At 46.6% G+C, this 15980-nt stretch overlaps 1 protein-coding gene across 2 annotated transcripts in view; it reads right to left on the bottom strand.

Annotated features, from left to right (window-relative positions):
- Window positions 1-11606: 11606 nt before the first annotated feature.
- SERPINA6 (serpin family A member 6) overlaps window positions 11607-15980 on the bottom strand; it is a 34187-nt gene continuing 29813 nt past the window's right edge. The window contains exons 4-6 of one of the 2 annotated variants that reach the window (XM_079127685.1): window positions 15262-15532; window positions 13246-13396; window positions 11607-11940 (exon numbers count right to left, since the gene is read on the bottom strand). In XM_079127685.1, coding sequence (XP_078983811.1) covers window positions 11746-11940; window positions 13246-13396; window positions 15262-15532 — 617 coding nt within the window. In that variant the 3' untranslated portion in view covers window positions 11607-11745. The remainder of the gene's footprint in view (window positions 11941-13245; window positions 13397-15261; window positions 15533-15980) is intronic. The other variant, XM_079127686.1, reaches the window with a different exon arrangement.

The raw sequence follows: 15980 nt of genomic DNA, 5'->3' as shown, positions 1-15980 counted from the left end.
ACCTCTGCAATTTGCTGCAGCTGGTGCTTTTCCAGCAGGAGCAGCTACTGGGGCACTTATTGCAGGAGAAATGACAGAAGAACTCCCAGTTCAGGTGGGTTCACTCGGCCCTTAAGGGATCAGCAGAACGAAGCAATACCGTCTTTCTAGATCACTACATGCAAGTGCTGTACTCTTAGACAAATTACATCTGGAACAAGACACGCAGAGAGAAATCAGCGCTTTCCATACGATGAAAAGAAGAGACCCCAAGCCCTAAATAATGTAATTAATGAACTCAGGATACAGAGCACGTGTGATCCACTTAATGCAAGAAGCGCATCAGAAAATTACTAATCTATTTTTAACTGGCAGAGGACAAGAAGGACAGCGGTCCATAACGATCCTAGACCCACAAAGGGAATCACTCTGTGAAAATGGACTATGTGAGATACACCTATGGGACATTTCAACGACAACAGCCGTCGTGGGATACCATGCAATGCCTATACGAACAGGCGAACAATGAATCATCCCATATGGACAGTATCTATGGGTTAACCCACATGGTCACTCATGGTGTATTCATATTGAAGATTCTATCCAATTGGAAGACAGACAGTCATAGTGTCCAACACCTTTTCCACAGACCTACTTACATCCTAAGTAGCACTATATTCAGATGACTCTAAGGTCCTTGATCTAGGCAATCACTGAATATTAACCTGCAGCAATCAAGAATATACAATCAAACGGCATCATAATATATCATATTTTGATAATGTGACACTGCCTGCTGGACACCATATATCCAATAATGTCATAGCAGTGGCACATACAGAAATTAAAATGATGGTAATCACACACTTATCTTATGTGTCTAATCATACCTTCGGACTTGGACATTTCTTCCAAATGCCAAAGTCCGTGGGGACTGGGCTCTAGGTGAACAGGGAGTGACTCTTCAATGTATTTGTGACTTGCTATCATTAGGAGTGTTGAGCTGAGTGTGCATCGCATTAATAAAATCCACTTGTTGCAACCCAACCTGATTCCTCTCTTACTCACTGTTTGCAACAGGCCTTCACTGTCATCATGAGCTGAATGATTGTGCCCCTCCGAAACTCACAAGTAGAAGCCTTCGCCCACGTAATGACGTGTGAGGAGGCGGGGCCTTTGGGAGGCTATAGGTGGGGATGAGGTCACGAGGGCGTGGCCCTGTGCTGGGGATGAGGTCATGAGGGTGGCTCTGTGTAGGGATGAGGTCATGAGGGCGTAGCCCTGTGCTGGGGATGAGGTCATGAGGGCGTGGCCCTGTGCTGGGAATGAGGTCACGAGGGCGTGGCCCTGTGCTGGGGATGAGGTCACGAGGGCGTGGCCCTGTGCTGGGGATGAGGTCACGAGGGCGTGGCCCTGTGCTGGGGATGAGGTCATGAGGGCGTGGCCCTGTGCTGGGGATGAGGTCAAGAGGGCGTGGCCCTGTGTGGGGATGAGGTCACCAGGGCGTGGCCCTGTGCTGGGGATGAGGTCACGAGGGCGTGGCCCTGTACTGGGGATGAGGTCACCAGGGCGTGGCCCTGTGCTGGGTTTAGGGTTCTTATAATAAGAGGACAAGAGCCGAGAACCTCCTCTCCCCATGAAGGACACAGCATGAGAAGGTGGCCAGCTGCAAACCAGGGAGAGGGCCCTCGCCACCCACCCATGCCAGCACCCTGCTCTCACACTCTGAGCCTCCGGGACTGTGACAGATACCGTTTAGGCCCCAGACCAAGGCGTTTCCTTAGCGCCCATGCTGAGACAGTTCCAAGACAGTCTTTAGCCCTACTTTGTATGGTAAGCCCTCAGCAGAACACTTTTGGTCACTCCTCTGTCACAGCACATCAGCCAGATGTCACCCCTTCCAAATGTTGTGTCACCTCGCTGCTCCTGAAGCTCCTCCTTCAGTCTGTGGGTGAGAGTCCGTGCCGGCAGGCGGTTCCCGCAGCTCACTGGACCGTCTGGCCTGTGTTCCTCAGCGGAACGGTGAGGACCCAGGTGCAGGGCCATTCCTTGGACTAGGACGCCATCCAGCTCAGTGAGGGCACACCTTCCCAGACAGCAGCTGACTGGCAGGAAACCCTGGGCACCTGCCACTCAGCCCGGTGCAGTGTGCCAGGATTGGCAGCAACTCTTCCACTCCCGCCCTGGCACAGTGAGTCATGGTGGAGGCGATGCCAAGCCTCTGCAGCCCTTCCCCTGGCCTCCTTGCCCAGGGTAGCCTACCCTTCTCCAGCCCCCTGCTTGGGTTTACAGTCCCCACCAAGTCTAGGGTTGAAGACTCTGTGCTGCTGGCCACTGACCCCTCACTTTGGAGCCCACTCAGAGCTGGTAAGAGAATCTCCTCCGGTTAGACTCCAAAGGTCTCCCTGTGGTCCACCGCCTCTTACCAGTGAGGGGCCTCTGGTGCCGAGGAAGATCATCCAGAGAAAAGACGAAAGCTCAGGTTTTGTAGCCCAAGGCCTTCAGTAAATATTTGCAATTCCAAAGTATGATCCCCTGGGACGTTACTGTTTAACATCCTGCTTGGAGGTGGTGGGAACCACACACCAGGAGGGGGGCTTCCCACATTCCTTCCTGTGGCCGCAAACTTGATTGCAATTCACCATGAACTTCTGCTTTTCAACTCAAGCCTCCACCCTGAGCCTCTCAGCTCTGGGCGGGAACGGGGGCTTTCTGTTGAGTGACTCTGGGGACTGCACACCTGGTGAGGGAGAAGGCAACGGTGGGTCTCCGGCTGCCAGGGCAGGGCTGATGCTCTCCCACCCCAAGGATCTGTCAGTTCAGTGCAAGAGATCACGTAGATTAGTACTTACAACCCAAAGCCCATTTCAAGGCAAATTTGATACTCTCAGGACTCAGACTGGATGGACCCTCAAGGACTCAAGGCTGGTGGAAACCCTCTAAGCCCAACTTCTCAGACCTGTTGACTTCCTTTTTTTATAATATTTGGTTATGTGCCCCTTACCACCCTTGAAGCAAAATTTACAGTTAATATAACCTACCGACAATTTAAAAAAATTAATAGTGCTTTAAGATGAAGTCAAAATACAATTATAAGCTAGGCACAGTGTCATCCTGCACACCTGTAATCCCAGCAGCTCAGGAGGCTGAGGCAGGAGGGTCGAAAGTTCAAGGCCGGCCTCTGCAATTTAGGCTCAGCAACATGTGAACACACACAACAACATGCACAATACATGCATGTGTTTCTATCCTTGACTGTGAACTGGTTATTTACCCATTCTTTTGTGCTTCTCGTCATTGCTTATTTTTGTTTTCACTTGAAGTTTTAAATTTTTGAATTATCTGGAAAGAATAGCACCAAGACTGCCTATATCCCTCTCTCCGGAATCACTAGTTAACTTTTTCCATGTTTTGCAATTCTCTTCTCCAGGTAGCCATATCTGCGTTTGTACATCAGCACAAATACATGTATTATCTATTTTTAAAGGGCTTGTGACATCCTTTATTCAAGTCACATAGAGAAGCACATCCTGTTAATGTAAAATGTTCATGCACATGAGATGAACAAGTCATTAGCAAGTTTTTAAAGGCTTGTAAGGGCATACCAAATGTTTCAGTCAACTTTTTTTGTTGCTGTGACCAAAAGAACCTAAAAGACCAGTTTCAGGGAGGGAAGGTTTATTTGGTGCTCATAGTTCCGGTGGTCTCAGTCTGTAGACCGTCAGCTCCTTGGCTCTGTGCCTAAGACGAGGCAGAACATCAAGGTGGAAGGGTGTGGCGTGACAATCAGAAAGCAGACAGAACATTCCTCACCAGGGACAGAATATATACCCAGAGGAGGGCGTGACCCACCTCTTTCAGTCACACCCTAGCTGTCTATGGTTACCACCCAGTTAATCCCTATCAATGGGTTAACACACCTATTAGTTTAAGACTCTCACAACCCAATTGGTTCACCTCTGAACCGTCTTGCATTGTCTCACCTATGAGTTCTGGGGGACACCTCACATCTACACTACACACCAAATATGCTTAAAATGATGTGCCTTTTCACTTCCTAAATTAAAAATTGTGCTTATTTCTTTCCTACCCTTGCCCCCAACACTCTTCATGAAAAAATTCAACATACTTAAAAGATATTCTACTAGTCAATCCCAACCTCTCTTTCGGAAGTATGGAGGAGAGTAAGGATGCACCCATGCACACAGTTTCCACAAAGAAAAGAATAGTAGCACCCAAACAAATGCTTCACTGAAAAAAATATCTCCCTAGGATGTTAGCAGATCAAAAACGTGGCAATGAATTTTTTTTTTTTTTCTTTTTGGTACCAGGGATTGAACCCAGGGGTGCTTAATTACCGAGTCTTCCTAAGTTGCTAAGGGCCTTGTTAAGTTGCTGAGGCTGGCCTTAAATTCACGATCCTCCTGCCTCAGCCTCCCAAGTCACTGGAATTAGAAGCTTGCACCACCATGCCCGGCTCTGGCAATGAGGGTTTCAAGCTTTATGCCTGAACCTTAGGAACACAGAAGCTACCAAGTACAAGTTTCCCCAGAAGCAACTGCTCTGTGCCTTCCTTCCAAAGTTGACTCAATTTCTGATTTTTCCACATACACAAAAAGTGGCAGAAGTGTAAGCTACCTGACATAAAATGAATGTCTTCTTATAGAAGGTATTTTCTTTCATCAGAAAACTGGACAAAAAGGAACCATCGGATGGAGGCCTGAGGTCAGAGCGTATTCTCCTCCTGGCCAGGCACACAAGTGTTGGAAACATCGGGGGTCTTGGGCACCCCAGGAGCCAGAATCAACACTCAGAGACAATAGCTCTGTCAGCAAGGCAAGGGTTTTACTTTTAGAGCAGAAGGGTGCACAGCAATCAAAACCAAAAGCAGGGCTGGCGTTGTGGCTCAGTGGTAGAGTGCTTGCCTAGCATGATGAGACACTGGTTCGATTCTCAGCACCACATAAAAGTGAGTGAACAAAGTGAAGGTCTATCAACATTAAAAACCAAAAATACAGAAGCAGGTGCCCGAGCAGGCAGCCTGCTGGCCTTTACCTCTGATGTGACGGTGCTTGGCTGGGGCCCATTGGTAGGAACAGCTACTGAGGAGAAGGGCGCTTGGTGGCAGCCCCTTGCTGACTGCGCTGCCTCCTGTTGGGGTATTTAAGGGAACGCGCCTGTGCTGGGAAGGTCCTCGTGGGTGGAATGCCTCTGGCGCCAGGGCAGTTACCCAGGAGCAAGCCTGGGAAGCTCAGCTGTTAGAAAGGCAGGCAGCCCGGTCAGGAGACGGCAGTCGGAGAGAGCAGTTAAGAGGAGCGTCTGGCTGGACGCAAGAGCTGGTGGGCCTGCTACCCAAAGCAGCGGCCACAGGGACTTCGCCCTCTGGAAAGCCAAGGGAGCTGCAGTGTCCGCTGAGGCGTGTGCAGATCGCACCGAGGCAACTCGATTAAGAAGATGAGCCTGGAGCTGAGGAGCGGCTGAGAGGCGTGGGAGCCGGGCAGTTCCCCAGCGCTGGCTTACCACGCCACACTCACACCCCTGAGCTCACGCTGCTCGCAGCCTGACTCTAGCCTCACACCGACACCCCGGGCTCGCCAGGCGGCGTGTCTGAGGCCGGCCACCCGGAGTCCATCCACCCGGAGGGCGTGTGGAGGCCTCACCGCGGGGAGGCGGAGGCTGGCGGCCTTCTCGCGGCTCAGCTCGCCGGGTCTCCGCTCTCCGATGTCTGGTCCCCTGCTCTCTGACTGGTCTTCTAGTTCTTGTGTCGGCCGTGGCTCCATAAGGTGGACGGCACTGGGCGTCGGGTGGTTGTTCTAGACTGTCTCTCATTGGTCACACCTCTTTTGGGGGGTCTGTCACTGGTCACAGCTTTTTAGGGTGACATCACTGGGTTTTGCACAGTCATACATAACACTGCGTAGTTCCCATCACATTCCGAATAGTAAAGTTCCATACAGTAAAATATACTTTGTGTTTGGAGCTGCCCAGCGCGGGGTGAGTTGTTTCCTCGTCTTAGGAAACACACACGTTGTGTGTTGCCAGTTCCCTTCGCGGGACTTCTGCGTCCCCGGCCGTGCACCGGAAGGCCAGTGCCTATGCGGTCGGCAGCGGGTCCATCCAGCTGCCACACCTTTGCCGACTCGGTGGAGAGGAAACGGTACTTCAGGTAGTTTTAGTTCGTGTTTTCTATTTTGAGTGAAGTTGAACATATTTCCCATGTTCAATGGCTTTATGTAGCTATGTATGCCTGCCCATTTATTTTGCTCATTTTTATATAAGATTTAAAAATTTTTGCCCTTCAGTTTGGAAAAGGTTTCCTATCATTAGTGATCTTAGCTTCTTATTGACGATCCAATCTGCAGACGTTTTCTTTGAGGTTTTCAATTGTCTTGGGACTTGCTCATGTAATTCTTTTCTGTAGTCGGAGTTTCTCAGTCTCTAATTCCATCTTGGCCTTGGCTATGCTAATTCTGTGTCCTGATACCTTGCTGCGTTCTTTTATTGTCTGAGTTTGTGTTGTTGAGTTGCATGTTTACCTTTCTCTACAGACTTGGGTATCTAGTCTAGTTAGTTAGGCAGATGTGTTGCCAGGCCCCACGCAGAGAGAGAGAGAGAGAGAGAGAGAGAGAGAGAGAGAGAGAGAGAGAGAGAGAGAGAGAGAGATCTTGATTCTGTTTTGTTTTTTTCTGATTCTTATGTCTCTGCTTCTGTGTAGTTGCATTGTCTAATAAATCCCCACAGCACAATGTGAAATGGTATTGAATATAATGAGTAGCTTTGTCTTTGTCTTGATTTTAACTTTAGTGAGAACACATTTAGGGTTTTGTTAAGTAAGATGCCAGCATTAAGAATCAGGGTGTGTATGTGTCTGTGTGTATTAGATAAATGTATAAATATGTGTATTTAAGGAAGTATCTTTCAACTACTGTTTCTCAATGTGCATGCTATATTCTTTCTATCTATCTGTCTATCTATCTATCTATCTATCTATCTATCTATCTATCTATCTATCTATCTATCTATCTATCTATAATCTATCTATTATCTATTTATTTTTCTACCAATCACCTAGTTTTTGTCTTATTTAATGTTTTTGGCCTTGACCAGGAAGATGAAGCCTATTCCTCCTTCAGTGTCTCTCTAGCGCCCTCTACTGACAAAGCTTCACACAATGATTGCAAAGAACAGTTGGAAACTTCCAGATGGAGTTCGGCAAAACGACAGTGAAGGGAAGATTTGCAGCTGAGAAGCAAGAAATCAAAAATAAGCATACACAAATATACTGTTATTATTTTTGCTTTAAGCAGTTAATTATATTTCGAGTATATTTTTGAAATATTTTATATTTTTTGCCCATATATTTATCCTTTCATTCTTTTGTGTTGATCCAGGTTTCCACCTAAAGAACTAGTTTTAAAACTTTTTTCATAAAAGTCATATATTTTCTCTGTTTTCACTTGAAAAAAACTTAGTTTTCATTTTGAGGGATCATTTTGCTTTTTTTAAAAAAATACATTAGGACATTTTTTTTCCCCCTCAGAAATGTAAAAGATGTCTTTTCATTGTGTTATGCCTTGCATGATTTCTTATTGTTTTAAAAACTTTTTATTTAGAAAGAACTTTAGACTTACAAAAATTTGCAAAAATAATGGTGTTTCCATGTACCCTTCTGCCAGCTTACAAGTACAGTCACATTATAGAACCATAATACAAGCTTCTGTACAATGATCAAAACCAGGAAATTACAGGAACACTATCTTGCATTGACATTATTCAATTTTTTTCCACTCGTCCCACCGAGTCCTTTTCCTGGTCCTGAGTCCCACCTGGGGGTGCCTGTTGTATTTGATTTCATGCCGGCTTATTCTCTGTCCATCTGGGACAGAAATTGGATTGTTTTTTCCTCGCCCAGGCCTTTGGGAGAGCACTGGCTGTGTAATACCACAGAAGTACGTGTGCCCTCAGGGCGGTGCCTCCCTCCAGCCCACGTTTCTCTCTGGTGAGAAAAGGAGACTCACCTCTATCTTTGTGTCCTGGATACAATGTGACTTTTGTTTTCTGGATGCTTTAGGTGTTTTTCTCTTGATTCTTGGTTTTGAGCAATTTGATTATGCTCTACCTTGACTGGTAGAGCCACTACCTTGGCTGGTATTTTGTGCTTCTTGTTTGGGGTTTGTTGAATTTCTTGGACCTGTGTATTTACAGCTTTCATCAAATTTGGAAAACAAAAATGTCGCTATTGTTTTTTCAAATATGTCTTGGTCCCCTGTGCCTGCCCTTCCCTGGGGCTCCGATTTCAGGTACCCATGCCGTGTTGAAGACCCAGGTCCCGCATAGTCTCACCGGTGCTTCGGCTGACCCATGGCATGCTGGGAGGATGCACAAGACACCCCTGTTTCTGTGGCTGTCAGTCCTCCAGAGCCAGACACAGCTCCGTTTCTGTGTTTTAAAAACAGTGATTGACTTTGTCCAAGAAATGAGCTCTTCTGACATTTTGTAATTTGCCTTTTAAATGTGATTTTATTTATTTTTCCTTTTTATTATAACTGTAACACATATTAACTGTGCAAACACAGTGGACTTCATTGTGACATTTTCATACCTGCAGTGTACTCAGACACTTTGATCATATCGACTGTCCCCATGACCCTTTTTAAAACCCCTTTCCCGAGGTTCCCTTTCCCTTCCATAATAGTCCTCTTCTGCTTTCATGTAGTAGAACATGAACATGTTTCCCCCTAGACGTCACAAACGAGAGGAAACATGCAATGCTTGTCTTTCTGAGTCTGGCTTAATTCCCTGAACATGATAATCTCTAGTTGCATTCATTTTTCCTGCAAATGACACGCTTTTATTCTTTTTATGGCTGAATAGTACTCCCTTGTGTACATTTACCACGTTTTCTTTATTCTTTCATACATTTATGGATATCTAAACTGATCCCATGACTTGGCTATTATGAATAGTGTTGGAATAAATTATGGGTATGCAGGTATCTCTATTATAGACTGACTTTGATTCCTTTGTTATATACCCAAGAGTGGATCATATGGTAGTACTATTAGTTTTTGGAGGAACCTCCACACTGATTTCCATAGTGGCTATACTAAATTACATTCCCACCAACAGAAAATAAGGATTCCTTTTTTCCTACATCCTCGCCACCATTTTTTATTCTTAATTTTCCTGATAATAGCCATTCTGACTGGGGTGAGATGGAATCTTAATGTAGTTTTGATTTGCATTTCCCTCATGGTTAAAGATGCTGAACATTTTTTTTTTGTTTGTTTAACAACTGGCCATTTGTGCTTCTTTTGAGAAGTGTCTCATTAGCTCCTTTGCCTACTTACTGATTGAATTGCTTATTCTCTTGGCACTGGATTTTATGTGTTCTTTATATATTCTGAATATTAGTCCTTTGTCAGATGAATAGCTGGCAAAGATTTTCTCCCATTCTGTAGACTGTGTCTTCACTCTGTTGATTGTTTCTTTTGCTGTGAAGAAGCTTTTTAATTTGATACAATCCTGTTTGACAATTCTTGGTATTATTTCCTGAGCTATTGATGTCCTGTTCAGGAAATCATGGTCCATATCAATGTTTTCTCTGTTTTTCTCTAGTACTTTCAAAGTTTTAGGTCTTTCATTAAGATCTTTGATTCACTATGAATTAATTTTTGTACAAGGTGAGAGATAGGGATATTGTTTCAATCTTCTCCATGCAGATATCCAATTTTCCTGGCACCATTTTTTTCTGATTACAACATTTGGAGCATTTATTGCTAATAATTTTCTAATAAGCACATAGTAACATCTAATATTTAAATATGTTCTTAGTGTTTTCTTCTAACTGGCTTTCTCCCTCACTATTTCCCCACCACCACTTTAAATGCATTTAAAAAAATTGGTTCTTTTTAGTTTTACATGACAGTAGAGTGTATTTTGACATATCATACATACAGGAGTATAACTTCCCATTCACGTGGTTGTACACGATGTGGAGTTTCACTGACTGCGTATTCATACATGAACATAGGAAAATTATGTCCAATTCATTCTACTGTCTTTCCTATTCCCATCCTCTCTCCCTTCCCTTCATTCCCCTTTGTCTAATCCAGTGAGCTTCTATTCTTCCCTCCTCCTACCTATTTGTGTGTTAGTATCCGCATAAAAGAAAGAACATTCAGCTTTTGGTTTTGGGAGGATTGTCTAATCCTGGCAACAATTTATGTTTTTTGGCTGCATTGTCAAGAATCAGATGGCTGTAGATGTATGGGCTTATTGCACAGTCTGCTATTCTAGTCCATTGGTCTCTATGTCTCATTTAAAAGTGTATTGTTAAAAAAAAAGTGTATTGTTCAATCCCCACGTGTTTGTATAATTTTTGCAGTTTCTCTTGCTATTGGTTTCTAGTTTCATTCTGTTATGGCCTGGTAAGATTCAATACATTATTTCAATGGCCTGGTAAGATTCAATACATTATTTCAATGTTTCTGAATTTGTTAAGATTTGATTTATAGCCTAAAATGTGGTCTATTTTGGAGAAAATTCTGTGTGTTGATAAAAAAATTGTATTCTGAAGTTGTTAGAAGAAATACTCTGTAGATGTCTGTTAAGTTGAACTGATCTATAGTGTAATTCAGCTCTGATGGGGCTTTGTTGATTTTTAAATCAGGAAGATGTATCTATGGGTGAGAGTGGAGTACTCAACTCATCCACAGTTATTGTATTGAGGCTTATCTCCTACTTTAAGTCCTATAGTGATTGTTCTATAAAATTGAATGCTCTGATGTTTAGTGCATATGTGTGTGTATATGAATCTATTTACAATCATCATACCTTCTTGTTGAATTGTTTCCTTTATCAATATGTTGTGATCTTATTTGTCTCTTTTGACTGATTTGGGCTTGAAGTCTCTTATCAGCTATGAACATAGTTAATCCTGCTTGATTTTGGGTTCCAGTTGATTGGAATTTCATTCTCCAACTTTTCACTATCAGTCTATATTTGCCTTTGCTGGTGAGGTGAGTTTCTTGTAGACAGCAAGGAGTTGGGTTTTGTTTTTAAATCCAATTAACTAGACTATCTTTTAATTGGAGAATTCAGACTGTTTATATTCTGGGTTATTATTAAAGGCATGTACAAGTTCCTGTGATTTTGCTGTTTTTTTCTGATTCTTTTGAAGGATCTATGTTTGTTTCTTTCTCCCTTATTTATCTTTTCCCATTATTCATCTGTACTGAATTAATCGTGTTTGATTCTTTCCTAATTCTCTTTTGTTCATGTACTCTTCTAGTAAGATTGATTTTTTCCCCTGTGCGCTCATGACCGTCTTGTTTCCTCTTCTGTGGGTAGGAATCCTGTACATATTTTCAGCAATTCTGATTTGGAGGTCATGAATCCCTTTAGTTTATGCGTATCTTGGATGGTCTTTTATTTACCTTTGATAAATTTGCTGGATATAGTAAGCTTGGCAGTTATTTTCTTTCAGGGATCGAATGACATCAGTGCCCTCCTCAGAGACCCCAGGCGGACAGAATGGACTGAGACCTTGGCCTGGGGTTGCAACCGCTCCTTCGTAAGGGCGTCACAGCTGGTGCCGCCCCTCTCAATCACACCTGTCCTGAGCGTCACAGTGACTGCTGTTTATTACAAGATGCATACATGTAGGAACAACTGTGCTTGGGTGGAGGAGAAACTGGAGAAGATGGGGGAAATCTCCCACCCGCTCAGAGTCAGACAGTGCTGTGGCTCGGGGTGAGTGTGCTCTCAGGCTGGGCTCACCACCTGGCCCAGGAACAGGCTGCTCCACGTGAAGTGGTCGAAGATCATGAGGAGGAAGGGCTGGTTGAAGCTTACGGTGAGTGGCTCAGATGCCAGTGGCTCAGGCCCCTGGAGGGAGCCCTTGGTGGCAGCTGGCGTCACACCCCCCTCGTCCAGTTGCAGCACGGCCTTATGGATCACCTGTTAAGAATGCACCCGAGGTAGGAGGTGATTCCTTGTGCCTTCTGCTTTGTGGAAGGTGAAACTGAGACTCTGAAGGGGTCACTTGCTGGATCCTCATGTAAGTGGCAGCCCCAGGCTAGAGTCCCTGTCATCTACTTTCAGACCCTGGACCACAACTACGCTTCCCAGGACCAGTGCAGCTGGGCTCCCACATCCATACTGGGTGTTCCTTACCAGTCCCAGGCTGGGGGAGGTGAGAGACCTCCTTCTGTCCACCTTGCTAGGTAAATACCAGGTTGACCTTACGTGAAGTGCTTGTACCTACCCTGCAGGGGAAAGCCCCTGCAGGAGCTGGAATGTCAGTCTTTGATTCCTGCTATGTTCAAATTAGGAGGAATTCTGAAATCAGTACAATGTTTGACAAGTTTATATTGAAAACCTTTGATTGATCATAATCTGGTAAGTCACATAGTAAGTGACATTTAATGCACGCACAGACCCTATGGGAAGGAGGCTCTTATCGGGTCCACTCTCCAGCAAGGACTCTAAGGCTCTGAGTGGCTCTGCGAGGCAGCCATAGCTAGGAAGAAGCTGAGCTGGTTTTGGGATCCCTTCAGTGGGTCTCGAGAAGAGGTTTCGAGTTAACAAACCTAAGGTCAAGGGTCAGACTATTATTTTCTGGCTCTGTGACTATGGCAAGCTCTTTGCCCTCCCTGTGTGAGGTAATCTGAGAAAATGGGGTAACACCCACCTACCAGGAGGGCACGCACAGAGCCACCTGGCTCTCCTGTTCACCAGCATGCATTCTCCTGACCAGTTACCACTGTGGCCACAAAGCCCTTGGGATCTGAGGGCAGGGGCCATTTCTGAGTAATGAAATAATCCCCAGAGCCTAGCACAGTTTGGAGCACATAGTAGGTGCTCAAATAAAAAAAATTCTGAATGAATGAATGAATAACAGTTCATCAAGTGGAAGGATAACGAATATAACTGGATAGAAGGCTCAATGCGAGCCCAGTTAGACATTTATCACACTCACTGTTGTTTTTCACCAGGTGCTGCTCAGAGTTCTGCCATGACAACTTAGTTTCCCAGTGTCCCCTCTGTGTGGTCTGGTGGGAGGGGTAGACTGGTGGGCCGTGTCACCAGCTTCCTGTGTGGACTTGGGGTTGCTGAGTTTTCCTGCTGTGGCTGTGGGGGACCTGACCTGGAGCTCTCAGCCTGGGACCTAGAGGCCCAACCATGAATGGGCTCAGTGCTACTTATTGCTGTTATTTCTACTGTGAAATTTGGAAGGAAAAAGTAGCTTCCCATGACACTTACCTTTGATAACTTCAGCTGCTCCCCATGGCTGATGCCTGAAAAATTTGCATGGTTGGTGAACAGGTCTTCAATGCCCATGTCTGCCAGCACGCCCCTGAGGTCATAGGTGCCAGAGATGGAGACCTTTGGGATGTACAGGTGCACCTGACTGCTTGGGAGTAAGCGGATGAGGTTAGATATTTCAGGGCTGGGCCTGGCACTGGAGAGAGCCCTACACCCTCCCCCAGCCAGACCCACTTCCTCATGTGATCCCTCTGGCTCCTGCCTCCCACCCTGACCTGCTCACTGGCGCCAGGGGAGAGGACAGGGAAAGTGGTAGGACCTGCCTTATCCTCTACCCTGTATGTAGCCTCTTCTTTGGGTCTCTGAACTGCACAGTTCTATCGACCACCGTGATACCTTGAACATGCCCATCTCGTCTGAATTGCATCCTCTCCTGCTGAGATTCCTTTAAGCTGATTCCACCTGCGATACAGCTGGACCACTGGCCATCAAAGACAGTGGCCCTTGGAGAAGTCCTTTGGTTAAGAACCTCCTGCTAGCAACACGGGTAGAGGGAGCACCCACCCAGAGCTGCACCTGTGCCACTAATGCTGTGTGACTTTAGCCAGGTCCTGCCCCTCTGTGCTGGTGTCCTCATCTACATACAATGAGCAGATGCCCCACTGGACCCTGGGTGCTGAAATGCCACGATTCTGCAAGAACTAGACGATTCTGCTGGCGTGGAGGAGGTAAGAGCAGTCATGCCAGATGGGCTGGGCGGGGTGGGGGGCTGAGCAGGGCAGCTGTACTCTGTCCTATCAAGACATTAGTTTTACTTTTGAATGTCTTCCTCTTCCTGTTCTCCAGAGGGAGAGAAGATGCCCAAGGCCTGAGGCAAAGCATGTCAGCAAAAGCACCCGTGCTCTCTGGCAGGTGCAGGGAAGGGGCTGTCCCTCTGAGCAGAAGCAGCCCTGGAGGCCTGGAGACCGGCCACGGGCCAGCATGATGTTTAAGCTGCACTGTTCCAAAGGAGCTGAGGATGACTCAGAGATGAATGTGTCTATAGGGGACTTGAGACTTCCCCTGTAGACGGGGAGTACGGCTGAGAGTGATTCTCGAAACACCCACACCTGGTCTGGGCATCTGCCTTCCCCTGAGCTCATCACATACTCCAAACTGCATGAAGCCGCATCCACATCTTCAATTCCAGATTGAGACTGAGACCCAGAGAGGTTCCCCCCGGGGACTCCCACACAATTGGGAGGGAGCAGAACCCCGAAAAAGCCAGTACTATCCCGGTGCTTTCTGCCTGCTGCTGGCATGGACAGCTCTCTGAGGGCAAGCGCCAGGCCATGGGGCTCAAGGCGTGGTTACTTATTCACCTGGTTCAAGTTGATGCGTTTTCACAAGGACATTTCTTTTGGTGGAAAGAGAAAGATTTCCTTCACCTCATTTTCAACGGAATAGGATCCGGAATTTATTTTAATCATGGTGCATTCTCAGCATCTGGTGGCAACATCTAAGTGACAGGTTCCCTTGGACCAGAGGTGAGAGACAGAAGGTATCCATTGGCAGCATCTCCTGCCCACTGCCCGCCAGCATGCACACCCTCATCCTCTTATTCCTTTATTACCTAATATGGTCTCACTTTCTTATTTACTGATCGATTGATTGGCAGGTTGATTGATTGAAGCTCTAGTGATCTAAGAACCATCCATGATGGATGCAGATATGACAAAACAGACAAATGGGAGTCTGGGGGGTGGAGGAGCTCACTTTAAGAAATTGATGTAAAAATATGATCATGCAGAGGGTGGCAAACAGGAGCAGGTGGCAAAGAGGAGCAAATAGGAACTTTGCTTCACTTTGTGGCATGCCCAGAGTACCCAAGTGCTGACTGATAGGTGGAGAACTTCACAGCCTATGGGGACCCAGCGGACAGGAAGACAGGGAGCCCTGGAGGGTGAGTCAAGGGAAGAAGGATGCCTGGGAATGCGGGCATTGCCGAAACCGATGTGCTGGTGGAGGGCTTACCTCCTGGCCATGGACGAGGACCATCTCTGTATCGTGTCCCGGCTCAGCGCAGCAGTGATTCTGCCCATCTGCCCTGGCTCAGGAAGGACGAAGAAGATGGTCTGGTTGCCCCTGTAGTCCAGCTGCACCACCTGGCAGGGGAGCTCAGGGTCCGGAAGGTGCTTGATGGCGCCCAACTGGAACATCATGGGCACCTTCACGGTGGTCGTCTCGTTCACGTGGAAGTTCTCCTCCACGGTTCTCTCCGGGTCGAAGGGCTGTGCCCACGTGCCTGGGAAGGGGTGGGAGAGTGCACAGAAGCTCGGCCTGTGGTGTAGGACGAAGAGCAGCAGCAGAGCAGCAGGTGTGCCTGAGAGACAGGCCACCCTGCAGCCTGTCGTGTGCCCGGGTTGTCCCCACTCCAGCTGCCAGAAGGTTCTGAAAGATATGGTCATTCCCAGAGGCTTAAAGCCTGTTTTATTCTCTTTCTCTGGGAATGGTGGAGGATGAACTCTTGAGATTGGCTTCCAAACAAGGAAGAAGGGAGAGGCCAAGAGGCTGCCGGGCCTTGGACTTGGGGGTAGGGCTCACTTAAGCCAGGCTTTGCCGTGGGCCCCCTGACCCAGGGGGGGTCCCTGCTCTGAGGGTTCTGGAAGTGGGGCCAGGACTCAAGTCTTCAACTCAAGGTGGGGAGGTGAAGGGGCCAGTTTGGGAAAATAGGCCATCCATTCCATTTCTGC

This window comes from Sciurus vulgaris (genome assembly GCF_902686455.1).
Source record: "Sciurus vulgaris genome assembly, chromosome: 2".
Classification (NCBI taxonomy): Eukaryota; Metazoa; Chordata; class Mammalia; order Rodentia; family Sciuridae; genus Sciurus; species Sciurus vulgaris.
This window is presented reverse-complemented; position numbering and strand designations above follow the sequence as displayed.